This window comes from Desmodus rotundus, chromosome X, assembly GCF_022682495.2.
Source record: "Desmodus rotundus isolate HL8 chromosome X, HLdesRot8A.1, whole genome shotgun sequence".
Classification (NCBI taxonomy): domain Eukaryota; kingdom Metazoa; phylum Chordata; class Mammalia; order Chiroptera; family Phyllostomidae; genus Desmodus; species Desmodus rotundus.
Genome location: NC_071400.1, coordinates 19,709,997 through 19,737,134, shown reverse-complemented (window position 1 = coordinate 19,737,134; position 27,138 = coordinate 19,709,997). Strand labels below are relative to the sequence as shown.

The 27,138-nt window shown below is 38.8% G+C and overlaps 1 protein-coding gene across 3 annotated transcripts in view; it reads left to right on the top strand.

Annotated features, from left to right (window-relative positions):
• Positions 1 to 9,843: 9,843 nt before the first annotated feature.
• STK26 (serine/threonine kinase 26) overlaps positions 9,844 to 27,138 on the top strand; it is a 67,195-nt gene continuing 49,900 nt past the window's right edge. For 2 of the 3 annotated variants that reach the window (XM_053917422.2, XM_071220283.1), the window contains exons 1-2: positions 10,091 to 10,237; positions 26,829 to 26,929. In XM_053917422.2, coding sequence (XP_053773397.1) covers positions 26,924 to 26,929 — 6 coding nt within the window. In that variant the 5' untranslated portion in view covers positions 10,091 to 10,237; positions 26,829 to 26,923. Of the gene's footprint in view, positions 9,988 to 10,086; positions 10,238 to 26,828; positions 26,930 to 27,138 lie in introns of those variants that run through there. The other variant, XM_053917421.1, reaches the window with a different exon arrangement.

Here is a 27,138-nt window from a genome sequence, read left to right as displayed (position 1 = left end):
TGTTCCCCGCCCCCCACCATTAAATTGCAGTGCCTTTCAAAAAGCAGATAACCCTTTTGACTGTTTTAGAGTAAAAATATCAAAGGATGAGAGAAGAAAATGATGTAAGTAAATATATTATATGTTTGCATTTTAAAAAATTCTTATTAAAACTTTTACTCTTTATCAACAACACAAAGCTGCTTTGTGAAGGAAAAAAAATGGTATTTTGAACAATGGTACTGACCAGTTAATTCCACTCATTACAGTGAATCATACTTTTTCTTTTATCTCCCAGCTTAGAAAGCACAGAAGAAAGTTTTAAAATGTTATAGATCTTATTATTTTTAGAACAAAAGTTCTCACTAAAAATACTATGATCAAATGAAAATTAACAATTAGAGTAAATGACAATAAATTAAAACTTAGAGCCCTATGATCCTTCTCGGTAGGAATCCATTAGTCTTCTTTTTCTTTAATATTCCACATATACATAATGAAGCACTCTACGTTTCATTCCTTATAATCAGTGGCAGTATAGTGGTTAAAAGCACAAATTCTGATGTCACACTTCCTGGGTTCAAATTCTGCCTCCACTCCTTAATTACCATACGACCTTGCCTTGTAGGATTGTCAGATTTAGCAAATAAAAAAAAAATACAGGAGAGCCAGTTAAATTTAAATTTCAGATAAATAATGTTTTTAAGCATAAGTATGCCTCATAGAGAATTACTCATCACTTATCTAAAATTCAAATTTAACAAGGCGTCCTGTATTTTATCTGGCAATCCTACCTTAGATGAGTTACTTAATCTCCCTGTGCCTCATTTTGGGCAACTATAAAATGGGAATGATATTATGATAGTAGTACCTAGTTCATGGAGTTGTGGTGAAGATTACATGGGGATATATGTACATTGAAACCATGCCTGGACACAGAGTAAGCACTGTATAAATGATAACTTTTATAATTACCTAATTCTTCTATTTACATTAATATGAATTTAGTTTGAGATTCTGATTTAAAAAAAACAATGAAATAACTACTTTATACCTCATTTGCTATGTGCAGAACCGAAGTAAAAGAGTGATACTGAAGTGTGTTTTTATTTATACTCACATTGAATACCTTAATTTTTTACTAGGAAACATGTTCAATAACTAGCACTTTACAATCCAGAAACAGTTTCTTCTGTTATTGTTGATATAAATGATCTTTCCTTACAGCAATAACCTTTTTATGCATTGAAAGTCTGAAAAAATGAGAAAATATCTTTTTTAGTATACATTTTGTGAACTAAATCCCTCCTTCACAACATACCAAGCACACATTTCTCCATACTTGCATAGCAGGAATCTGTATTTTGTCAGATGCAAAAGTAACATTAAAATTTAAGAGCTGGTATATTTCAGTTTCTTGTAACACCTGAGAAAAACCCAAACACATAATAAAATGCATTGTAGAAAACATTTTAAATATAATCTATTTGTATCTGCTTTCATGATCTCAGATTGTAAATGTCTACCAATATTTTCTCAATTTATATGAAAAGCATGATTTATCTATGTTAATTTCAAGTTGGCATTTAGCCATTTGAATGCTTACCTTCACATATGTTTAACTATAGGGATGTGTGAAGTTTCATAAAAAGTCAATAGCACAGAAAGAATGGAAGAACCAGAACTGTATGAATGATTCTGAAAAATTGGAGAAATATTAACTAAAGTTGCTGTGCACTTTCATAGCAGGCAAACATCATGGCTTTGCCAGTAACCTGTGCTTTAGAGTGCAATAAATTGTTCCTGTTTTTCTTTCCATTGTAGAAGACAGTAACCTGGCTTCATGAAACCAGACATGCATGTCATCTCCCACCTCATTTTCTTTTGGGTGTAGGAGGGGAAATAACATACAAACTGTTCTGGTGTGCAATAATCTATTTTACAGTTGCATGCAAGGAAACCATCCCAGAAAACCTGGCAAGATAGCATTCAGATTTTTTCACATCATTTTTATTCTTTATTCAATTCTTTCCTATACTGTCATTATCATGCATGTAAAGGGCATTCTATGTACACAGTAGAAATATTTAGTAAGACAATATAGACATGAGATCAACCATCATTACTTTGAAAAAATGGTATGCAGTGGGCACAGGCAGCATTTGACTGGACCAAAACATAGGACAAATATTCAAGAAGTGATTTTCTATTAGAAGAAGAAGTGAATGTTTCCAGCTTGGTTTCTATTTTTAATGTTCTTTAATGACACCTTGCTATGAGGTTACAAAGGATTTTTGTCCACAGTTCTCAAATCTATATTTGCAATCTGACTTTTGTTCTTTTCAATTGCCTTCTAGAAATCTTCACCTAGATGTCATACAGTCATCTCAAACTCAATGTACCCAAATTGAACTCCTTATCTTCACTCCAAACCTGGTCCTTCTGTATTCTCTGGCTTAATTCCAGGTATTAACATTTACCCATTTCCCTAAGATGGATGTCTCTGGCATTTTGAACCACTCCCTCTGATCTTGTTCACAGCCAATCAATTGAATGTTATTGATTCCACCTCCAAATTGTTTCTGAAATCTATCCCCTCTTCTTTATTCTCATAGCCATTCATTTAGTTCATTCATTCTCCTGTACTTTTACAATGACCTACTAATGGCCTCTTAATAGGTCCTTCTGCTTCCGTTCTCTTCCATATCCAATCTATCCTTTATGTACAAACCAGAGCTCTTTTGTTTGGTTAGTTGGCTGATTTTAAAAAAATACAAATTTGGAGCAAATTCTTCACTTCCTCAAAACAATTCAGTACTCCTAGGAGCCTATAGCATTAAGTCCAAAGTCTTTACAATGGTATACAAGGCTCACAGTCCTCCCTTCAAACTCTCTTCTCCCTCTAAACTCATTGCTGAGATGCCTCACAGACTCTGTTTCTGTCTGTTAAACCAAAGTACCAGCTAGTCCTCAAAGAAAGCTGTCATTTCTCCAAGCTAGTGGTTTATAACCAAGAGGACACATTATAATCATCTGGGAGGTTTTTTTTAATAACATACAAATGCCTTTCATCTCAGACCTACAAAATCAGAATCTGTACAAATGGAACACAGTATCTGTATTTTTATCAGGTCATCAGGTGATGGGTGATACATGTGCTTGTTTTAGGCATTTGTTCATGATGTTCCTTTGATCTGGAATGCCCTCTCTTCTCCACTTCCTCTCCCTAATTTTCTGCTTTGCTACCTCCTACCCATTTTCAAGGTTTAGCTCAAATGTCACCTCCTTTGTGAAGCCTTCCAGGATCTACACAGGTAAAATGAATTTCCCTCTTGTGTCTGCTGCTGTAGCACTTTATGTACTGCTACTAGAATCATGCATCATTTTGAGTGCTCCCTGTTTTTTATGGTGTTCTCCTGTGAGAAAGCAAACTCCTTGTGTTTCGTTGTATTCCCAGCCCTTAGCACAGTTCCTGGCACTGTGCTCAAGAAATATATGAGGAAAAAAAGAAGAGAGGAAAAAAGAAAGGAAAAAGGGAAATGTGGTGTGGTCCAGGCTCATCCAAGTGAAAATATAAAAAGACATTCTGCCCTGATTGGTGTGGCTCAGTGAATTGAGCACTGGCCTGCAAACTGAAAGGTCACCGGTTCAATTCCCTATCAGAGTACATTCCTGGGTTGTAGGCTGGGTCCCCATTTGGAGGCAAAAAAGAGGCAACCAACTGATGTTTTTCTTCCTCTCTTTCTCTCTCCCTTCTCCTCTCTCTCTCTGAAGAAAACAGGCCAGAAAATCTCAGACATTCCCCGCTGCAATATTTTCACTGATATGTCCCCTAGATCAAGGGACATAATGGAAAGAATAAACAAATGGGACTTCATCAAAAGAAAAAAAAAATTCTGCACAGGTTAAGAAAACATCAGCAAAATGAAAAGGGAACCAACCATATAGGAAAATATATTTGACAATGATACCTCAGACAAGAGTTTGATCTCCAAAATATATAAAGAACTCACAGGACTCCACTCCAGGAAGATGAATAATCCAATTAAAAATGGGTAAAGGACTTGAATAGATACTTCTCCAAGGAGGAAGAACTGGGTGCCCAGAGATCTACAAAAAGATGCTCAGCATCACTAGCCATCAGAGAGATGCAAATTAAAACCACAATGAGATACCACTTCACACTAGTCAGAATGGCCATCAAAAACAAATCAACAAACAAGTGTTGGAGAGGATATGGAGAAAAGGGAACCCTAGTGCACTGTTGGTGGGAATGCAGACTGGTGAGGCCACTGTGGAAAACAGTATGGAATTCCCTCAGAAAACTAAAAATGGAACTGCCTTTTGACCCAGCAATTCCATTGCTGGGATATACCCTGAGAACCCTGAAACACCAATGCAAAAGAACCTATGCACCCCAATGTTCAAAGCAGCACAATTTACAATAGCCAAGTACTGGAAGCAACCTAAGTGCCCATCAGCAAATGAGTGGATCCAAAAACTATGGTAAATTTACACAATGGAATTCTATGCAGCAGAGAGAAAGAAGGAGCTTATACCCTTTGCAATGGCATGGATGGAACTGGAGAGCATTATGCTAAGTGAAATAAGCCAGGCAATAAAAGACAAATACCATATAATCTCACCTAACAGTGGAACCTGATCAACAAAATAAGCAAGCAAAATAGAACCAAAGACATTGAAATAAAAAACAAACTGAGAGTAAACAGCGGGGAGCAGGGAGGGGGATAATGGAGAAAAGAAGGGGAAGGGTCATCAAGGAACATGTATAAAGGACATATGGACAAAGCAAAGGGGTAGGATTAAGGGTAGGAGGTAGAGGTCAGTGGGGCAGGGGAGAGTGGTGGGAGGAAAATGGAGATAACTGTACTTGAAAAACAATAAATAAATAAATAATTTTAAGAATCTTTTACAAAAATACATTCTGTTTTCTGTTTCTCAGTGAAAACCCCGTTACAGTCTATAGTTAGATACTGTGGTGGGCCTCATGGTGTAACATATTGAATTTTAACTAATCTTAAAATGTCTATTTGGCACAGGAAAAATGAGTAGAGCAGTATCTTTGCTTGTCTACCATGTTGAGCTTCTGCCCCAGAAAGTTCTGGTAGTTTCTGATAACAGTCCTGCAAGGAGTGACTGTTATTCCTCTGCTCTGTTCATGTTCTCTTGAGCACAGCAGTAACAAAACTATGTGAGAGCTTTTACCACAGGGTGACATAACCTCAGCAAGCAAGTCAAAGGGTGGTAATTTTACACAACTGCCTTTCTTAGAGGTCCTGGCAACAACTTCCTTTTCCTCAGTGTGAGCTGATGGCATAGTCACTTCCTATTTGGTCTCAACTGCCAGTTTTTTTTCCTGTTTTTAACTGCCACCTTTGACTAGAACTGTTTTCTTGAGAAGCCTACAAATTAAAGAACAAGTGGTCAATTCAAGACATTTTAAAAAGTTAATTCAGAGGGGAAAATATCACCCAAATTGTTTGTTTAGCATCATTTCAAGGTAACACATGAAGGGTTCTCTTGTGACTAAAAGTTGCACACTGGAGAGCACAAAGAAGTTACCTGACTTCATTACAAAGAGCCCAGTCACCCAAAGAATCTTTCCTAAGAAACTCTCAGGTCTCATCATGTCCCTCTATGGCAACACAAAACTATCATTATAGGATGACTGGTGTAGGAAACCATGGATTTGTCACCACTGAAGCAACTAGGAATGCATGCAGCCTTCTGAGGGCTTTTGCCTTGGGCCTAAGGCATCTAAAGATCAACGGTACAATTCTATGAGTGTTTAGGCAGGCAGAGAAACTGAAACCAGGAAGATTCTATTAACATTCCATCTTTTGACTGCTACCTATACATCTGAATTAAATTGTCTGGACCATGTTTACCTCTCTCAGTTCTGCAACTAATTGGTAAAGACAAGAAATTATGGGTTCAATTCTTTTGGCCACTAAATGCAAACATTTCGAAGTCAGTAAGCATATATGTAGAGAAATGTTATAAGCAGGAAACCACCTAAGCAGCATCTGCTTCCCTCCACCTCCTCTGTTGCTCTATTCCCCTCAGTCGCACCAGGAAGTAAAGTGAACAAGAAAATTAAGCTGTGCTGAGTTTTAAATACTAGTTTTTGTTATAAATGATACTATAGTAGAGTACTATGAAAGCTCCAAAAGGTGCAGGGTTACTCAGGAGTAGTTACATAGGTTTAATGTTTCTTGAAAAGAATCAATTCAATAGGTTTTCCTTTGGGAAGCTTGGTTGGAACAATAGCAAGGATAGAACATCTGCAAGAACTAGTACATAATGGATTCCAATTTGATACACACAGAGAGTAAATAGAAGACTTGAATATCACATATGCTTACATATAAAACAATATAAAAGGGAACCTTGAATGTTGTCTTTCCAAATATCACTACAGAGTACAGTAACTTGAATCAAAATATTCCAGTCACTGGATGATGAGCTTCTAGAATTACCCTGATAATTTCCTTTATTTTTTTAAAAGATTTTATTTATTTATTTTAGAGAGGGGAATGGAGGGAGAAAGATAGGGAAAGAAACATCGATGTGTGGTTGCCTCTTGTGCGCTCCCCCAGCAGCGATCCTTTGATTCCCAGACTGGCATCCAACTCATGGAGCCACACCAGCTAGGGCTAATTTCCTTTGGTTCTAAATAGATAATTGAAAGAAACCTGGATAACTATTAATTTTCTCTTAAACTTTATAAATTTATATACTTTATACATTTCAATGTAGTTATTAGGCTCAAAATACAACAGTCCAAAATATGAGAACCCACCTTTAAATTTTGTAAAGTAAGAAGTCAAAGTTATCACATTTGAACACTCCTAGGTAATGTCTGGTACATTAGGACATGCTCCAAGATTAAACATTTTAAACAAACCATTATGTTTTTAAATTTTATTTTAATATTTTATTGAATCTAATGGAGTGTCATTAGTTAATTAAATTATATAGATTTCAGGGTTACAGTTCTATAATACATCATCTGTATATTGTATCATGTGTTCACCACCCCGAGTCAAGTCTCCTTCCATCACCATTTATCTCCCCCTTTACCTTCTCCTACCTCCCCCACCCCACTTTCCCTCTGGTAATCACCATATTATTGTTAATCCCTTCACCTTTTTTACCCAGCTCCATTACATTTTCTTAAAGTTATTTTCTGCTCAATGTTATTTTTTATTAAGCAGTATTCACTCTTTGGGGCAGATGATCCATGATTTAGTACAAAAGTAATATAAAAATAGTTTTCTTTCCACTACCCCCTTGATGTGGCCCAATATTTTGTAGGGGGGCTACTGAAGGGGGACAGCAACCACATTGAACTGAAATCCTCAGTGAACAGTAATCCCCAAGTCTATTTCTTGGTTAGTAACCACTAATGCAGAATGTGGAGCATGAATTTTCAAACTCTGGCACCATTGACATTTTGGGCTGGATAATCCTTTGTTGTGAGGGTTGTCCTATGCATTGCAGGATGGTTAGCAGCATCCCTGGCCACTACCCATTACCAGTAGCACCCTGTCCTAGTCTCTGAAAATACAGCTGAGAAGAAAACAGACAAGAATCTTGCCCACTGAGAGCTGGCATCCTTACGTAATAATTCTTACGTAAGAGAAGTTGGATCTTTGGCCTCAAGGACCTAATAATCTTGTTGGGCAGACTTAACAAATGAAATGCATGAAATAAGAACAAAACTACAGTGTGAGTGCTGCTTCCACTGACATTCAAGAGAAGACGAAGGAGGGCTTGGAGCAATGACAGAGGCTCAATGGGGGTGGGACTTGAGATGTGTGTTACATAATGAAACTTGATTCAGACCCTTGCTACTCAAAGTGTGGTCTAAGGATCGGCAGTATTGGCACCACCTGTGAAATCGCTAGCAATGAAGAATTTTGGGCTCTCTCCAGAGTTGCTAAGTCAAAATCTGCACTTTAAAGAGAATCCTGAGGAATTTCTATGAACATTAAAATTTAGGTGGCAGTGCAGGTTTTTTGTCAGGCTAACATTGTTGAGTGTGGCCTGGGCTAGTGGGAAATAGAGATCAGATTGGGGCCTATCATCAGGTGAAAACTAGTAAGAGCCTAGACATGGGGAACTAAGAGTTAGGAAAATTAAATGATACCCTTTATCATCTGAATGGATAAGAAAACGTGGTGCATATATATGAAATGGAATATTACTGAGCCATAAATAGGTTGGAAATCCTGCCATTTGCAACAATATGGATGGACCTTGAAGGCATTATGTTAAGTGAAATAAGTCAGACCAAGAAATACAAATATGGTATGGTGTCACTTACATGTGGAATCTAGACAATAGCAAATTTATGGAAACAAAGAGTAGACTGGTGGTTACCAGGGGCAAAGGATGAGGGAAATTGGTGAAGGTGGTCAAAGGGTACAAACTTCCAGTTTTGAGTAAGTTCTGGGGATCTCATGTACATCATAATAATCATAGTTAATAATACTGTTTTGTGTACTTGAAAGTTGCTAATAGAATAGATCTTAAAAGTGAGAGGTACTTGGATTTTAATTCCTAACTTTACCACTCCTTAATTGTGTGAAACTGCACCAAATTATTTAACCTCACTGAGCCTTTTTGTCATCTGTAAAATGGTGAGGGGAGCAGTATGACCTCAGAGGGCTCTTGTAAAGATTCAGTAAGGTAACATGTACATAGCATTTAGCAGTCTCTGGTACAAAGACAATGGCATCCATTAATAGTAATGATATTGATAACAATAATAGCCTATCTTTTGAGAAAAATTCAAAAGGAACAGAAGAAACATTGTCTACTAGACCCCAACATTGTGCTATGTACAGACAGACCTATAACAAACAACCTGCAAGGTAGGGAACTTCATCCTCGTTTTAAACCAGAACTTAGATATTACATTTTTAAAATGTCAGTAACACCTTGTCGTTCTCAGAGGTCCCTTCATAATGAGAATCCTATAATTGCTATTGTCATTGTTACTGTTATTATTAGGCTACTCTCAAAAGAGCTTTACTCCCTCCTAGAGTGGAACTTAACATGGGGTGGGGGCAAAGTGTTGCTGAAACCACTGCTTTGTATGCTGAGTTCCATCACATTTACTTCTACAGATCCAATCTCATTTCCCATACCTCTATTATCCTCGTTAAATTTTTTGCGGATGCACCATCTGTTTTCCAACTTCCCTTTCTCTTACACGTACAGAACGTCTGATGAAGAGAAGACCCAAACTGCCCTTCCCCCACCAAATGATAGTACAATAGGTAGGGGTAGCCTCAGATTTAAGTTACCTGAAGCATGTCTGGGTGCGGAGAATCTAGAAAGCAGAAAAGTGGCTACACAGATCTGCTCCGAACCGTGGTGGCCCAAGCCTGGGGAGACCCGACTGCGGGAATCCACCAACTCGGTGAGACTCTGTGCTCCCACCCTTGACCAGAACAGGGTGACAAGAAGGATTTCCAACACACCCCCAGCTTCAACTCAAGGGGTCTCTGAGGCTGCGTGTGCCCGAGTCTTGCACGCCTGCCTACAACGTGGCCGCGTCTGGGACGCCCTCATACTCCCAGAATCACCCAAACTCTTCCGTTCTCTCTCCAGGCCAAGCCGTGTTCCAGGTCTCGCAGTCTCTGGGTTATCCTCTCCGCGTGCCTGAAGAGTCTCCACCTTCTCAGGCTCCAACAACCCCAAGCAAACCCCTTCACTTGGAGCTTTAGCTCTCCAGACAACGCCCGGCTGCCGGACGGGGGCAGGGCCAACGGAGGAACCGCCCCTAGCCACCTCCCCGGCCAGCCGAGCGGGCGGGTTGCTGGGGCGCCTCCACCTCCTCTTCCTAAAGCGGCGAGGCGCAGACGAGCGGCATCACTCGAGCCCAGGTCCCAGCCACCGCCACACACAGCGCCCCGCATTAAGGAGTAGGAGCAGCAGCGGAGGCGGCGGCTACAGCGGCCGGCGGGCGCCATAAAGGTAGACTGAGTCCCAGGGAGTCCCGCCACGAAATGCCTACCTCGCAGCCCGTGGCTACCACCTCTAGTCTAGTAACCCCACTTCTGTGTGTCCTTCCAGGCCCGGGTTGAAAAGCCTGGGAGGGCCGCAGAGCTACCCACGGAGGAGGAGCCAGCCCCAGCCCAAGGCGCCACCACCGCAGAAGCAGTGCGAAGCAGCAGTCGCATTCATGGCCCACTCACCGGTGGCTGTCCAAGTGCCCGGGATGCAGGTGAGGAAGCCCAGGCCGCCTAGCCGCCCACGTGACCGCCCGGGAGTCCGTAGCGCGATCCGCTCAGGGCACCCGTGTCAAGAGGCGGCCCCTGGGCGCCCCTGAAGGCAGGGCCCGGGGCTCGGTCCAGGTGACATGGGAATTGGGCTCTTAAGTGTTTCCTGGTGTTCAGGCTAGGTGGTGCACTGCGCCGGGAAGGCGGAGAAGGACTGGGGCGCGCATGGATGTGGGGATGGGGGTGGGGGGAAGCGGTTATAAAAAAAAAAAAAGGCCAGAGCGAGACACCTGCGCCTGCCGAGCGTGGTACCCTTAGGGAGTGGAGGTGGGAGGACTTAACTTTGGAGAGATGGAGGGGTCTCCGAATTTGTGGGGTAAAACGCAAGTTGTGCTTCCCCCACCCTTTCATGCATACACAAGTTGGGGCTGAGCAAGACAAGGGGTGTTGGTGGCGGCGGCATTGAATTGGGCTCTTCCTGTGTGCGTAGAGTGGAGAGCGAGGTGACTTCGTTTCCCTTTTCGGTGCCGCTTCTTAATGGCGAAGTTGTATCTCGCTCTCCCACCTGGCCCAGTCCTTAGTTCGGCGTGAGAAATGCTGGGTCCCATATCAGGGTCACCTAGGAGATGGCTCTGCAGCCCCCTCCCCCTGCCTTTCCCACAAGATGACTGTTGCATGTGGTTAAAGGAAGCAACTTCTTACTGGAGATTTACTGAGCCCCCACCCCCCATTCTATTTTCATTTAATTAAAAAAGAAATGAGCTATGTCCATACTTTTTGTGCTGTTATGGTTTTAAATCGGTGCATTTCAAGCTATTAACTAAATGTTATCCAAGTTTACTAACTTTTAAACATTCACATTTTACTTTTTTCCTTTGTTACATAGCGAAAACAACCTATTTATGAATAACTCAGAGACTAGAAACACTAAAGCCTCAGTCCTTCATTATCTTCTAAAACTGTGAGAGGAAACTTTTTTCAAGTTCAAAAAATATTTAGATTAGTAAATAATTTATATTTCTGAAAACAAAGACGTGTGGCTTGGGGCCTCGATTTACTACTAATTGATGCATGGAATTCATTTATTTCTTAAGCAATCAGTCACATTATACATGGTGACAAAAAATGATTTTTAAGATACTTTCCCCAAAAGGACTATTTGTGTTAGACATATATCTTACCTAAGGACTCCAGTGTGTCCTAAGCACCAGGCCTTTTTAGCTGCATGTAGGGCAAGTCTGTGTTGAGTCCCAGGAAGTTGGTGTGTATTTAATTAAAAAAGAGAGGAAGAAAAAGGGAAGTGAGAAATAGTTGGGCTTCTAAAAAGGTTAATCCATTCAAGCTTTACAAAATGCCCCAAACTTTTTTCTTTTCAGGCTACCCCCCCTCTTTCCCCCATATACCCTGCCCCACACCCCATTCATTCAGTTCTGCCTTTGATTGTATTAAGGAAATTGGTAGTTTGCAATAATAACTACAGTTCTGCTGTGTCTGATGTGAAAGAAAGTCTGAAAAAATTCTCATTGTATCCTCCTTACCATTATGTGGATAGTAGATCCTTACAGTAGTAAAGTTTGTCTCCGAGGGTTTCCAAGCTTTTCTCTCCATTGTGTGCAAGGCAGCCTGCTTGCATTGTCAGCAGAGTGCCTCCCCTTCATCAAGTTTGTGATTGTGGAAAACTGTGCTGGAAAACTGTGTACTAAGGAGAAAAGAGTTTCTGGTCTTTATTTCATTTGTCTTGACTTTATTTGATTTATATGGTTTCTGGTCCTTATTTGAATTGTCTTTACTTTATATGGTTTAGGAACTGCTTGCTGTTCAGTATTTCTTACTGGTTTCGGCTTTGTTGAATTATCTGTGTTCCCTATCTCTTGAATTTCTAAATGTTAATTAAGGTGGTTTAGAATGTGAATCACGTATTTTAAATGACAAATTCTGCCTTTCACCTTCTGCCTTCCCAAACTTGTGATTACTTTGTTCAACCTAATTTGGAGAGGGCAATCATCTCAATATTAGCAAAGAAAAGAGGAATATGTGTTTGTCACTTTCTCCATCTTAATGAAAATGGTAAATTCTTAACTTCCTAATTCAATTCTCTTTGTAGATGTGGTTTTTAGCATTTGGTGCAACACAAACTTTTTCCACAGTTAAAATTGTACAGTACCCTAAAAATAAGTTTGAAGGCCTGTAGTGTAACTCTTGAGCCTAGATTTCTTTTACTATTCTTTTGTTAAAAAATATTGCAGATGAGATGCAGGAATATATCATGTGCTTGTGAAATTCCCCTAGAGTTTTGTTAAAGAGTTAGAAGTAACTTTTAAACCTTTAGACTAGTAAGAAAACTTGAATTAGCCATGTGTTCTTGAAATTAGTGTATAGTAAGTGTTTCCACAAATCAGAGTGAAGCGGTCGCCTGGCCTATAAGTTTTTAACAGTTTATTTTAGAGAATTATGAAGATTGATGGAAAAAATGATTTTTCCAGAAATAAAAAGAAAATTACTTTATCCACAGTGTATTTCTCCTCCCCCCACCCCCTCACCCCAGGAGAGACATGAAGTAGAAGCTGAGCTACCTGTTCTATCACTTAAGACTTCCAGCATTCCTGACTTTCAAACAAAGAAATTTCTGTTGCCACTAGTTTAAAATAGAAAAGTAACTTGGAGTGACGAAAGAAAACCCAGGATCTGGTCCAGTTCAAACTCTTCCTTATGAATTAGTTATTTAAACTCATTGTTGATATTTCTTAATATTGTGGTAATGAATATTTTTGCCAAATATTCATTACACCAAATTTGGGGGATATAATTTTTTTTGTACTTAATTTGTGCTTACTTTTTTAGTATATGACTAAAGGAATTTTCCACACCAGGAGCTAAACTCTCGAAAAATATTTAAAGGACAACTCTTTTTTAACAACACAACTTTTTAAAAAAATGAATCAATAAACCTGTTTCTTTTCATTGAAGTATTTACTCTTTATTGATTTAAAACATGTTTTTTTCTTTGAAGTTTTTCAGTTATAAATCATACTTAAGTTTAAAATATTCCCCCTTAGAACCTGCATTAGTATTTATGAAATGTTCTAAACTGGTTGTTAAATCTTTCATAAAATGTAGGTAGGAGAATAAAACTGAATGTTGAATTGGAATACTAAGTGTTTGCCTCTTGAGAAAGAATTTTTTTAAGTTCCTCCTAAAGAATTTAAAAATTAGCATTCATGTATCTTTAAATATGACCAAATTGGTACAATTTTTTAAATGGTTGATATTTGAGGTGTGAGATTGAAATGAAGTCTAAGGATTAATGAACACTTATTGAAAACTTCTATCTAAGAGGTAGAAAACATTGCCTTGCATTGGTGAAATTAGTTACTGGCTTCTGGGAAGGATAGAGAGGTATATTACATGATCTCTGCCCCTAAAAATCTTAAAATGTTGTGGTGTTAAATCTACCACATGAAATATCAAATAATGCAAAATCCGTGATACTTACTCTATAATAGAAGTTTCTGACTGGAAGAGTTGAAGGTTTACAGAAGGTAAACTGACCCCCAAATGATTGTTAGGATCTATACTGGGGAAGGCATTTCCAAGCAGGGATATAACCCGAGCAAAGGCATGTAGACAGGGAAGGGCACACTGCCAAGTGTGCATGTTCACACAGTCTTTGAGAGTGGGATAAAATCATTGAGACTATGATGAAGAATTCCTTTAGAGAAATAATAGGAGGTAAGATAGGAAAATTTTATTAGGTCCAGATTGGTTCTTGAATGCTAAGGAAGGCTTTGGGCCTTTGGACTAGCCATTATACATTTCTGAGTAAGGGAGACTCAATGAACAAAGTTATATATAGGAAGAGAAATCTCAAGGCTGGATAACTGGATAATCTGGAGGACTGAGAGACTTGAGACAGTTTGATCTACTGAGGCTATTTTAGTGGGACAATCATCTGTCCAGATGCAATGGATCTTGAATTAATTGCCTTTCATATGCCTAATACTGTGAAGAAGAAATATATGATTACCAGACTTAATAATTAGTTATTTACAGAAGGAGGAATCTAAGCCTTTGTGGTGTTGAATATGGGGAACTGGGAGAATTATGGTACATCTTAAATAATTGGAAAGTCAGGGAAAAGAGTCAGATCTAGTAGGAAGTTAATGATTTCTGTTTAAGAGGAAATATCTTAAACTTAAGTATGATTTATAACTGAAAACTTCAAAGAAAAAACATGTTTTAAATCATTAAAGAGTAAATAGTTGAATGTAAATAAACAGGTTTATTGCTTTAGTTTTTTTTAATTTCTGTGAGGTTTGAGGTAACAATGGGATGACAAAGTAAAAATGTAAGACAATATGTCTATTACCTTGATTGTGGTGATGGTTTCACGGGTATATGCGTATGTCCAAACTCATCAAATTGTATACATTAAATAGGTACTTTTTTTGTATATCAATATACTTAAACGAAGATTTTTTTTATAAAAAGGTCTAGCAAATACTTGAAATGTAGATCTGGTGGTTAGTCATTTATCAGACATTTACTGAGCATTTACTATATGCCAGTCTCTTTTCTTGAAATTGAACGATGTGAGCCACCAAGGAGGGAGAGGGTCATAATGCCAGAGAGAATATGTGGAATTGAGGGCCCTCGTGAGATAGAAAACATAGGTGAAAGATTAGCTTGTAAGGAAAGGACCAATGATTTTAAGGTACATGAGAGGAAGAAAAAATGTGTTATGATCCAGAGGGAGTAAACTGGAGGGAATTCTTTAACTTTTTAATTTTCATGATGAAACCTAAATTAGAGAAAAGGAATTCAGTTTGATGCCAAAATCTGATATGTGGAGTTCTTACCTCCCCTGAATCTTCTGAAGGGAATAATCAGTTTTGCATTTTGAGCTGGAAGTGGAAAGCATTACCTTGCATTGATAAACCCAAACCAGATAAGATCAGACACCTTCAGAGTGGTACGGCTGTAGCCCCACACCAGGCCCCCCAGCCCAGGATTTCAGTGCCAGGAATAGAAGTCTCCATAACTTCTGGATGTAAAAACCATCAGGGATCGAGTTTGTGGAAGAAACTTCTGGAGTCCCAAGCCATTCCTGTTAAAAAACACACACACAGACTTACTCAGACTTATTCCCTCTGAGCTCCAGTAGGTGGGGGAGGGACAGCTTGAAAGGCCCCAGTGGCATACAGGGAGGAATGGGACTGCCTGGCATCAAGGCAAGAGCTGGGGGACAGCTTTTTCCTAGACAGAAAGGTGAGTAGAGGCCATTGTCCCTTTTCTGAACCCTCCCTGCCCAGAGCCACAGAGTCAGCAGGCAGGTACCATATGTGAGACCCCATCAACATGGCTAACACTGCTTGCCCCATCCTGGAGATCCTCTGAAGCTCTCTCCACCCATCTTACAGCTGTTAACAGTAGCTTTTCCATTTAAATGGCTAGATGTGGCTCATGCTTCACAACTTCCTAAATTCTTTCAAACAAGCAACAGCCACAGCCTCAGCAAGCCTCCAGCCCCCATACTTATTGCTAAAAGCCTCGAGGCATGGCACTAGCAGCAGCCAGCCTAGGTTCACAACTTGTCTTCCTCTAGTAATCTCCAAGCCCAGCACAAATAGCAACCATCTCACATTGCTTTATAGCTCAGACAGCGTGGCCCTGGGCAAGACACAGGTAGGGGCTAAAGTTGGCCTGCACCACCTGGGAAACCCCAGGTCCTCCATACCCAGCGGGTAGCTAGGGACCAAATCAGAGCACCACCACCCTCCCCTTGTCCAGCTGATCATCCACGGAGGACAGAGGTTGATAGTAGTCATAGCCAGTCCTTGCAGCTGATTGGCCTGGGTAAATCCTTCCCATTGACCTGTGAACAGCAACCAAGGCTCAACTACAAGAGGAGGGTGTAATCAGATCACATGAAGGGCACACCTCAAGTACTGACCTTTGGGTGATAGGGGACACTATGTCACTCTACCCTACTGGACACCTACCACATTAGGCCACACTACCAAGCCACAGAGTCAAAGCAGCTCTACCTAATACATAGAAACAAACAAAGGGGGCCTGCCAAAACGAGGAGACAAAGAAACATGGAACAAATGAAAGAACAGATGAAAACCCCAGGAAAAAGAACTAAACAAAATGGAGATAAGCAATCTGTCAGACATGGAGTTCAAAACACTGGTTATAAGGATGCTCAAGGAACTTAGTGTGTACCTCAGCAGCATAAAAAAAGATCCAGTCAGAAGCAAAGGATACACTAATTGAAATAAAGAACAACTTACAGGGAAACAACAGTAGAGGGAATGAAGCCGAGAATCAAATCAATGACTTGGAACATAAGGAAGCAAAAATCAATCAATCACAGCAACAAGAAAAAAAAAGAGTCCAAAAAAATGAGAATACTGTAAGCAGCCTCTGGGACAACTTCAAGCAGTCCAACATTTGCATCATATGGGTGCCAGAAGAAGAAGAGAAAGATCAAGAAATTGGAATTCTGTTTGAAAAAATAATGAAAAAAACCTTCCCTAATTTGGTGAAGGAAATAGACATGCAAGTCCAGTAAACACAGACAGTCCAAAACAAGATGGATACAAATAGGCCCCCTACAAGACACATCATAATTAAAATGCCAAAGGCTAAAGATAAAGAGAGAATCTTAAAAGCACAAGAGAAAAGCAGTTAGTTTCCTACAGGGGAGTTCCCATAAGACTGTCAGCTGATTTGTCAAAAGAAACTTTTTAGGCTAGAAGGGATTGGCTAGAAATATTCCCAGTCATTAAAAGCAGGAACCTACAGGCAAGATTGCTCTATCCAGCAAAGCTATCACTTAGAATTGAAGGACAGATAAAGAGCTTCCCAGACAAGAAAAAAATAAGAGTTCATCATCACCAAACCATTATTATATGAAATGTTAAAGGGTTATTTAAGAAAAAGAAGAGGATCAAAACTATGAACAATAAAATGGCAAAAAATACATATCTATCAAAAATTGAGTCTAAAAAAAACCAAACTAAGCAAACAAGAAGAATAGAGACAGAATCATGGTTATGGAGTGCCTTTTGATGGTCACCAGATGGGAGGGGTGTATAGGGGAAGAATGGATGAAGAGGTGAGAGGATTAAGAAATACAAATAGGTAGTTACAGAATAGCTATGGGAATGTAAAGCACAGTATAGGAAATGGAGCAGCCAAAGAACTTATACGCATGACCCATGGACGTGAACAATAGTGGGGGGGGTCACCTGAGGGAGTGGGGTGTGCTGGGTGGAGGGGGAAAAGGGAGAGAATTGGGACAACTGTTATAGCATAATCAAGAAAATATAATTTAAGAAAACTCGAGCCATTGTCCTTGGTGAGAGTTTGATACAGAGATGTTGAATATGCTAATGATAATGGCAGAAGACTAGTTGGAACAGAATGATCCAAGACAACTGTTAGCTGAGAGTTGGAGTTGGTTGGCAGATATGGGGTTAGGGAGCTAGGGGCCATATGAAGAGTTAACAGTAATAGAGTCTGGTAAGACCTGTGCCTTGAACAGTAATGAGAGTCTAGAAATGACATTTGACAAAAAAGTTCCTCCTTGTACCTCCCTTGCTTGTATCATAGAAAATTAGAAAATATAATTTAGCAAATACTTAAGAAACATTAAACATCGTGATACTCTTTTTATTCTGCCTTTCATTTATTTCGTGACTTTGAGCATTCATCTACAAAATGAGAAATAATAAAACCTGCATTTCCTTTGCCTCAATGAGATGCTATTAGATGAACTAACTATCATCTGTGGAATATATTTTGATCTCCTTTATAAAAGGTGTTATGTATGTGGACAGTTCATCCTGCAAAACAATGCTAGGCTAATCACGTGAAAACTGTGATTGTCTCATCTCTCTTCTGCATGATAACCCCCATTTTTCTATTGAAATCCAGTTACCCTCTACACATACATACTACTACTACCACCAGACCCCAAATCCTCTTATCAGCTTTCCAGACTTCCTGTTTTCTGGCTCCTCTCTACAAATTTAAACTTTTAATTATCACTACTTTTCAACAAGAAATCCTTTTTGTTCTACCATGCCGGTTACAATTTAGTAGTCACTGACTGACCAAATCCTACCTGATTTTCAAGCTCACCATCTTTCTTTCTCCGTGAACTTTCTCTGAATGTTCCAGGCTACAGAAACCTCTCCAGTTTCCAAGCATCTATTGGATCTATTGACAGTAGCCAACAACCCAATCCTTGATTTATATGTTGTTTTAGAATTTCTCTAACTATATATGTTATACTTGTCTTCCAAACTGGGTTGTAAATTTCTTGAAGGCAAACACCACATATTTTACCTTTCTTTATACTATTAGGTATGAATTATATGTAAACATGTTGGCTGAGTTCAGTATAAATTAAGTTTTTAAACATTTTTCCATTTTGTTTCTTTAAATATAGTGTGTGATGCTTAAATTCTTATAGCTCATAAAGACTAATTTATATGTACACAATATAGACTTTTTGTACTTAACCAAAGTGAATTTAATGTATTATATGCATTATGTCTAAGAAAATACACTTCTAATTAATCAGTGGTTCACACACTGAAGCTCTCATTACCTTGCTTTCCAAGGCCTTAGAGAGAATAAGGAGCTTCGTTGCTTTCCTAGTAACTAGGGCCAATTTTTATTAGAGAGAGTATGATAAATTATATTCATAGTAAGTTGCTTTAGATTAATGTCTTACAGTATGACATCTCTCATGATGTTCATATTTTATATGGAATAGTGCCTTAAAAAGTAAATCTAATAGTAAAATTTGGGGCAGCCTGATGATAGTTTGTGACTGAGTTATATCTTTTGAAAGAGTGGTGGTTTTACTCATTTTATTTTTTGCTAGAAAATGGAGTTGGGGGAACAAGAATTAACACTAGCATTAGTTGTGATACAACAAACTCCTTTACATTTTTCATCCCAAAGAATTTCCACACCACAGGGATGTTTAAAACAATGTCTCTGGAGGAATGGCAGGAGTTAGCTCATTTTTAAAAGAGCAAAACTCGATAAAATATGCACAAGTAATATTTTGACTTCACATTAAGTACATCTCTCATTTGGTCACCTGCCATTTTAGTTTTATGATAAGGAAAACATCTTTGAATTGATGATTATAGAAATCAAACATTTAAAAAATACCAACTAATTTGTCTCAACAATGCTATGAAATAGGAAGAGTTATCCAAGAGGGAGAAAATGCCTGAACATCTGGATTTGAGCACAAAACAGCACATTGCTAGTCAACTCTGCCCATCATCCTCTTTGTTGCCCCTTCCCCAAATCTCATGTAATTGAGGTGGATTACCTGACTTTCACATTCAAAGAAACCAGAAAACCTAGTGCAAAGCAGATCCTATCTTTCCTGTATTCCTACCTGTTTCTCCCCACCACTTCTCGCCAGAATTTGTCTCACTGGAGACAGAGCTACCCTCCCCCTCAGCCTTTTCTGGACTTGTTGCAGCGTTTTCCTGAAAGCATCCCACTGCCCTTTGGTTTCCTTCATTTGTTATATGATCATAAATTAGAATAATCCATGCCCTAAGATATCTGATTAGCCAATTGGTAAGGCATAGCTCTGGATATTCTAGCAAAATTAGAACAGAATTTTGGTTCATACTTCTTGCAGACTAGAGTAAGCAAAATTGTAGACAGCTTAGGTGAAAAAGTTGAAAATATTCTAATTATATTTTTGTATCCAATTTCCTCCTTTTTGGTCAAGTAACTTCAAAAATGTGTTGTTGCCCTGGCAAGTGTGGCTCTGTTGTTTGGAGCGTCATCCCCTAGACTGAAGGGCTGTGGGTTCTATTCCCAGTTGGGGCACATACCCATGTTGCAGGTTTGATCCTGGGTTGGAGTGTGTCCAAGAGGGCAACCAGTCCATGTTTCTTTTAATGTTTGTCTTTCACATCTGTCTCTCTCTCCATTTGGCTCTCGGTCTCTCTCTCCCTCTCTCTCACTCTCTCTCCCTCTCCCCCCTCCCCCACCCCACTTCCTCTCTCTCTGAAAGCAATGAAAAAATGTCATCAGGTGAGGATTTTTTAAAAGTGTCTTGTGGAGGAAATCCATGGCATTATGTTTTTGTGCTTTTCTCATAAAATATTCATAGAAAAAATTTTCAACTTTACTTTGTGAACATTGTACAGAGATTATGTGTTCTTAGTGATTTTTTCCCAAGCCCCTTTTGCCTATTTAAAAAAAAAGTGGTGGGAGAAATCTGTAAAACCCTATTAATTTAAAATTCAAAGGACTGAAAAAAATGGGATTCAAATCCATCATCATTGGATTTTTCAATTTGTTTATTATAGAACAGTAGAGTTTGTTGCTGAAGAATAACAGTTGCTTTGAATTATAAAAACAGCTTACCAGTATCAACTTAATGAAGTTTTCCTGGATTTGAAATCCATACCACATTAGAAGTGTTAGGAAATTTTTAAGCACACCAGTGAGTTACTCTAGCAGATTTCAACAGTAGCTAGTAACACAATCCTAGGAGTGAATTTTTGGCAGGTGGAAGAAATACTTCAAGAACATCTAGACACATCCATTTCTTGTTGAAAATACATTTCTGAGTTGCTCTGTTAGTGACTTTTTGTCCCCCTCCCCCAGCTTTCCATTAACCCATCAGCTTTGGACATACTACTTTACAGTATATTATATTAAACTGGGACTTAATTCATTGATGCAGTATAGTATAAGTAATACAGTAGTGGGTGATGAGGAAGAGATGGACAACATAGATAATCGGGTGGGGCATAAGTTATAATAATAGTGGAAAAATTTTTTGAGAAACTGAGCCAATAGAATCCATAGTCATAATTTATCCCCAAAGCCTCTGCCTCATCATTAGGACTGCCCACTAGAGCTGGGAAAGTTTTCCAACTCCCTGGTGTCAATTTCCTGCTGCCTGCCTTAAGTTTAAGCAGAAGCACTACAGAAACCAATCTGCAAAGCATGCATACGTGCTACTAAGTATGGTGATAGAAAATAGAACTTTGACCTCTTGTGGTTAAGGAGGCTATAGTCAGTGGGTCTGGCAGCCTCAGGGAAATAAGCATATTTTAAATGTATTTTTTAAGTGCTACTGACCCCATGGGAAGGACAGTTAGCAAACTCATTAATTAAGGTCCTGTTTGCTTCTCTAGTTTAGTTCAAATTCTTTATTTGGGTTTAACTCTGAGTCTATCTACCTGCCTGTCAGTAAGTGGTAATTTATTGATTTTCCCAGGTTGGACACTGGTGGTTCAGGTTTAATGTATTTACATGCTTAGTTTTCATGAAACAACAGGGTGTGCTTATTTAAGCTAGAAAATATTTACAGCAAAGTTTGGAAGGCCTACTTTGTGTAGGACATGGTGCTTAATGCCTGACTTTGAGACACAAAAAGTATAAAAGTCCTTGACCTCAAGAAGCTTATACTATAATTGGGAAAACTAGACACCAATCCACTTAGAAATCTAAAAATGTAGAGCAATAGTGATGAATTCCAAATAGGATAGACACTGCCTTAGAAGCATTCCAAGGAAGTCTTCCAAGGAAGACTGGATTAAGGATGGGAACTCTCATTTATGGAGTACCTTTTCAGGTATACACTCATGCTTTTGCCACTGCACTACATTTTTTCTAGGCAGGGAAGCCTTCAAAAAACCCTTAAAGAAATGTGGGAGTCAGACAAGAGAAAAGGACAAAGGGGCACATACTAAGTTTTTTCTATAACAGAGGTTTGAGGTAGGTGTTTATTGCCATGAATTGTTAGGATCAAATTATAAAGGGCTTTTAATGCCAGACTGAAACAGTTCTTTTTAACCCTGTCTACAACAGGGAGCTTTTCAACAAGAAAGTAAACTGATGAGAGCAATGGGTTTTTTTTTATTTGTTTGTTGGTTTGTTTTTGGGAGATTGCATTAGGCTTTCCACCCAACAGGCTGGGTTGAAGAAATGGAAGGCTAGATACGATATGTGAATATTATAATATCCCAGGCTTTAGTTAATAAGGATTTGATCTAGGGCAATAATGGTCAAACTTAAGCATACACCAGAACCAGCTGGAGGATTTGTTAAAACAAAGACTTCCAGGCCCCATCTCCAGCAGTTCTGATTCAGGAGGTCTGCAGTGGGGTCTCTGAATTTGCATGTCTAATGAGTTCCCAGCTGCTCTGCTGGTCTGAGGACTGCTGTGAGCACGACTCAAGGAAGACTAACAGAACTTGGTGACTAATTGGATATGGAAATAGAAAAATATGATAGGAGAGTAAAGACTCAAAGATATGGCTTGAGTTTGAAAAAAAATGGGTTCATTTTTAGAAATTTTGAATTTTAAGTGCTGGCCACACATCCAAGCAGAAGTAATTAATTACAGGTTTGTTCAGGGGTGAAGACCCAGATGGGAGGTCTTGAATGGAAATAGATGAAATTTTGAGAAATTAAAATAACATGATTTCCAATTATCATTTCAAGAGGCCAAACTCAATTTTGTGTTTAATTCTACAGCTTCCAATGTCTCAGTGATGGGTATTCCATTTGTTTTCTTTGATCCAGGTAGCTTTGAAAGCTCGATAAGTGCCATCTTCAAATGCAAGCAGGTTTATTAAAGACTTGAAATCTGTTTGTGCTTATAGTTGTGAAAATGCAATTTGGCTAAATTAAAATAAAATGCCAGTATCCTAAATTCCAGTAAGTGGCAATATTTCCTCCAAAGATACACATTTTTAAGACTTTTTTTTGCCAATTTTGATACATCTGTCCAATTTTTATTATTTAGAACTCCTATCCCTAACCCTTATTACTCACTCTTACCCCCTCCTCAAAAAGTCCTGGAGTTAATAACCTTGGGCTGCTGTTACATCAAAAATAGCCATTCACAGTCATCATGACTTTGGAAGCCAACTTGTGTTTACATATGTAAATTCCTGGAGGTGGAGTGGAAGTTACTTCTGAATCAATCATTAAGAAAATAACAAGCCACTTCCTAAATGGCCCTTCTGATTCCAGTTTCTGTTCCCTAAATTATTCTCTTTACCTGTCAGATTAATAAATTACCATTTGCTAACAGGTACCATATAGGAGAGCTCAGAGTTTAGTCCAAATAAAGGATTAGAACTGAAAATAATAGAAGCAAATAGGGCCTACTCAATGAGTTTGCCAACACCAGACAATGTCAACAAACTTGATTACCTACCTCATTTACTAGCCTTGGACCTAAATAACTTTTCAGTTTCTAAAATGAACAAATAAGCAATAAAAACAAAATTATCCCTCACAATCAAAGATTTCCTACCAATGAGGATGTTCAAAAACATATGCACAAATACACCTATAAATTTTAATAGATGTTTAATTATCATTAGAATAAATTCCTTCAGTCCCAAGGAGACTTGCTATCCCTTTAGGGAATATAAAGTGGGCATAAGACTTCCGATATGTTTACCTTATACCTCACATCTCTTATGTAATAGCTTCTGTTTTCCAGGATACTTAATGACTCTTGTGACCTATTTTTCATTATTCTGGATGGTAGATTAAGATTTTTGTTGGAGAAAATTGAGGGAGTGTGTGTGTGTGTGTGTATATATATATATATATATATATATATATATACAAAAAATATCCACAGTTGTCCCTTGAACAACATGGGTGTTAGGAGCACTGAATCCTGTGCAGTCAAAAATAAAAGTGTAACTGTTGACTCCTGAAAAAATTAATTCAAGCATCCCTTGGTATTTGTGGGGGATTTCAGATGCCTAAATCCTCTGATGCTGAAGTCATTTATATAAAATGGTATAGAACAACCCCGGTTGGTGTGGCACAGTAGATTGAGCCCCTGCCTGAGAACCAAAGGGTAACTGGTTTAATTCCCAGTCAGGGCATAGGTCTGGGTTGTAGACCAGGTCAGGTCCCCAGTAGGAAGCATTCGAGAGGCAACCACACACTAATGTTTCTCTCCCTCTCTTTCTCCCTCTCTTCTCCTCTGTTTAAAAATAAATAAATATTTTTTAAAATTCTTTTAAAAATGGTGTAGAGCAATTCATACAGAATACATACAGTCAGCCATCCACATCTGAAGATTCCCAACTGGGATGGAAAATACTGTTTTGCATCAGCCCTTGTTTAATTCCATGGATACAGAGGCCTGAGTGTATATTTAGCTTAAAAAATCTGCATATAAATGGACCTATGCAGTTCAAATCCATTGTTGTTCAAGGATCAACTATATTGTGCATGAAGTATATTTTCTGGTTGAAAACACTTTTAATCTATTCAAGAAATAAGTTTCAACATTTGCCTATAGAGTTATTTATCTTTTAAAAATATATTTTATTGATTATGCTATTACAGTTGTCCCACTTTCCCCCTTTTATTCCCCTCCACCCTGAACACACCCTCCCACTTGCATTCTATCCCCCTTAGTTCAGGTCCATGGGTTGTACATATAAGTTTTTTGGCTTCTCCATTTCCATCACTATTCTTAAACTCCCCCCGTCTAGTTTCTACCTACCATTTATGCTAATTATTCCCTATACCTTTTCTCCCATTCCCTTCTCCCCTTCCCCCCCGACAACCATCCATGTGATCTCCATTTCTGTTCCTGTTCTAGTTGTTTGCTCAGTTTCTTTTTATTTTTTTAGGTTCAGTTGTTGATAGTTGTGAGTTTGTTGTCATCTTACCGTTCATATTTTTATCTTTTTCTTAGATAACTCCCTCTAACATTTCATATAATGGCTTGGTGATGATGAACTCCTTTAACTTGACCTTATCTGGGAAGCACTTTATCTGCCCTTCCATTCTAAATGATAGCTTTCCTGGATAGAGTAGTCTTAGATGTAGGTCCTTACCTTTCATGACTTCAAATATTTCTTTGCAGCTCCTTCTTCCCTGCAAGGTTTCTTATGAGAAATCAGCTGATAGTCTTATGGGAACTCCTTTGTAGGTAACTGTCCCCTTTTCTCTTGCTGCTTTTGAGATTTTCTCCTTCTCTTTAATCTTGGGTAATATAATGATGATGTGCCTTGGTGTGTGCTTCCTTGGGTCCAACTTCTTTGGGACTCTCTGAGCTTCCTAGAAGTCTATTTCCTTTGCCAGATTGGGGAAGTTCTCCTTCATTATGTTTTCAAATAAGTTTTCAATTTCTTGCTCTTCCTCTTCTTCTGGCACCCCTATGATTTGGATGTTGAAACATTTAAAGTAGTCCCAGAGGTTCCTAAGCCTCTCCTCATTTTTCTGAATTCTTGTTTCTTCATTCTGTTCTGCTTGAATGTTTATTTCTTCCTTCTGGTCCAAACCATTGATTTGAGTCCTGGTTTCCTTCCCATCACTGTTGGTTCCCTGTACATTTTCCTTCATTTCACCTTTCATAGCCTTCCCCTTTTTCCCCTATTTTGTGACCATACTCAACCATTTCTGTGAGCATCCTGATTACCAATGTTTTGAACTATGCATCTGATAGGTTGGCTATCTCTTCGTTGCTTAGTTGTATTTTTTCTGGAGCTTTGATCTGTTCTTTCATTTGGGCCATATTTTTTGTCTCAGTGCACCTGCTAGTACTAAGGAGTGGAGCCTCAGGTATTCACCAGTTGTACAATATTCATGTAAATGTACCACAGTTTTTTGATCCACTCATTTACTGGTGGGCAATTAGGTTGCTTCCAACACTTGAATATTGTGAATTGTGCTGCTATGAACGTTGGGGTGCATAGGTTCTTTTGAATTGGTGTTTCAGGGTTCTTAGGGTATAATCCTAGCAGTGGAATTGCTGGGTCAGTCAAAAGGCAGTTCCATTTTTAGTGTTTTGAGGAAATTCCATACTGTTTTCCACAGTGGCTGCACCAGTCTGCATTCTCTGTGAAAGTGAAGTACCATATGATCTCACCTATAAGTGGAACCTAATCAACAAAACAAACAAGCAAGCAAAATAGAACTAGAGACATTGAAATAAAGGACAAACTGACAGTAACCAGTAGGCAGAGGGAAGGAGGATAATGGGGGAAAAAAGGGGAAGGATTGTCAAGGAACCTGTATAAAGGACCCATGGACAAACCCAAAGGGGGTAGGGTGGGGGTGGGTGGCAGGAAAATTGAGATAACTGTACATAACAATAAAAAATGAATTAAAAATTAAATTAAATTTAAAAAGAAAAAATATGTAGAATTCTTTACCCCTTTTAAAAATATTTAATCTAATGAAAATACATACGTGTATATGTACCTTTATCTAAATATGAGGTCTGTCCAGAAGGCATCCAGCCATGTGATATGAAAAAGAGACATTTATTGAAGAAGATGCAAGATACAAGAAACATTGTACATAGGACAGTGACGCCTCAGTCCCCTTCAAAGTAGGCACCTTGGGACCTCACACAGTTCTCCCTGTTGTTATCAGCTGCCCCATGTTATTTTTCTGAATCTCATTGATGGTCTCAAATCTCTTCCCTTTCAAAGGTGACTTTAGTTTTGGTGAAAAACAGAAGTTGCAGGGTGCTAAATCTGGGATGTAGCGGGGCTGAGCCACCTGGGGGGTGATTTGATGTTTTGCCAAAAAACTCCGCAGATGATGTGATGCATGAGTGGGTGCGTTGTTGTGATGAAGCTGCCAGTCACCAGTTGCCTGTAGCTGTGGCCTTCTGAATCACCTGAATAGTTTCTATGGAGGTATGTTCAAGCTGAATGCAAGTTTGATGCAGATTGATTGCTGTACTCACTCAGTCATTTTGAATGTGACTTCCACACAGTACTAATACTCACTGAACAGTGTCTACCACCCCCACTGACTAGTACAGTGAAGTTGTCATTGTCTGTGCATGTGTGTTCTACTCTACTGTCCTTGGCTGCCAGAGGTTACATCAATGTCACACAAACTG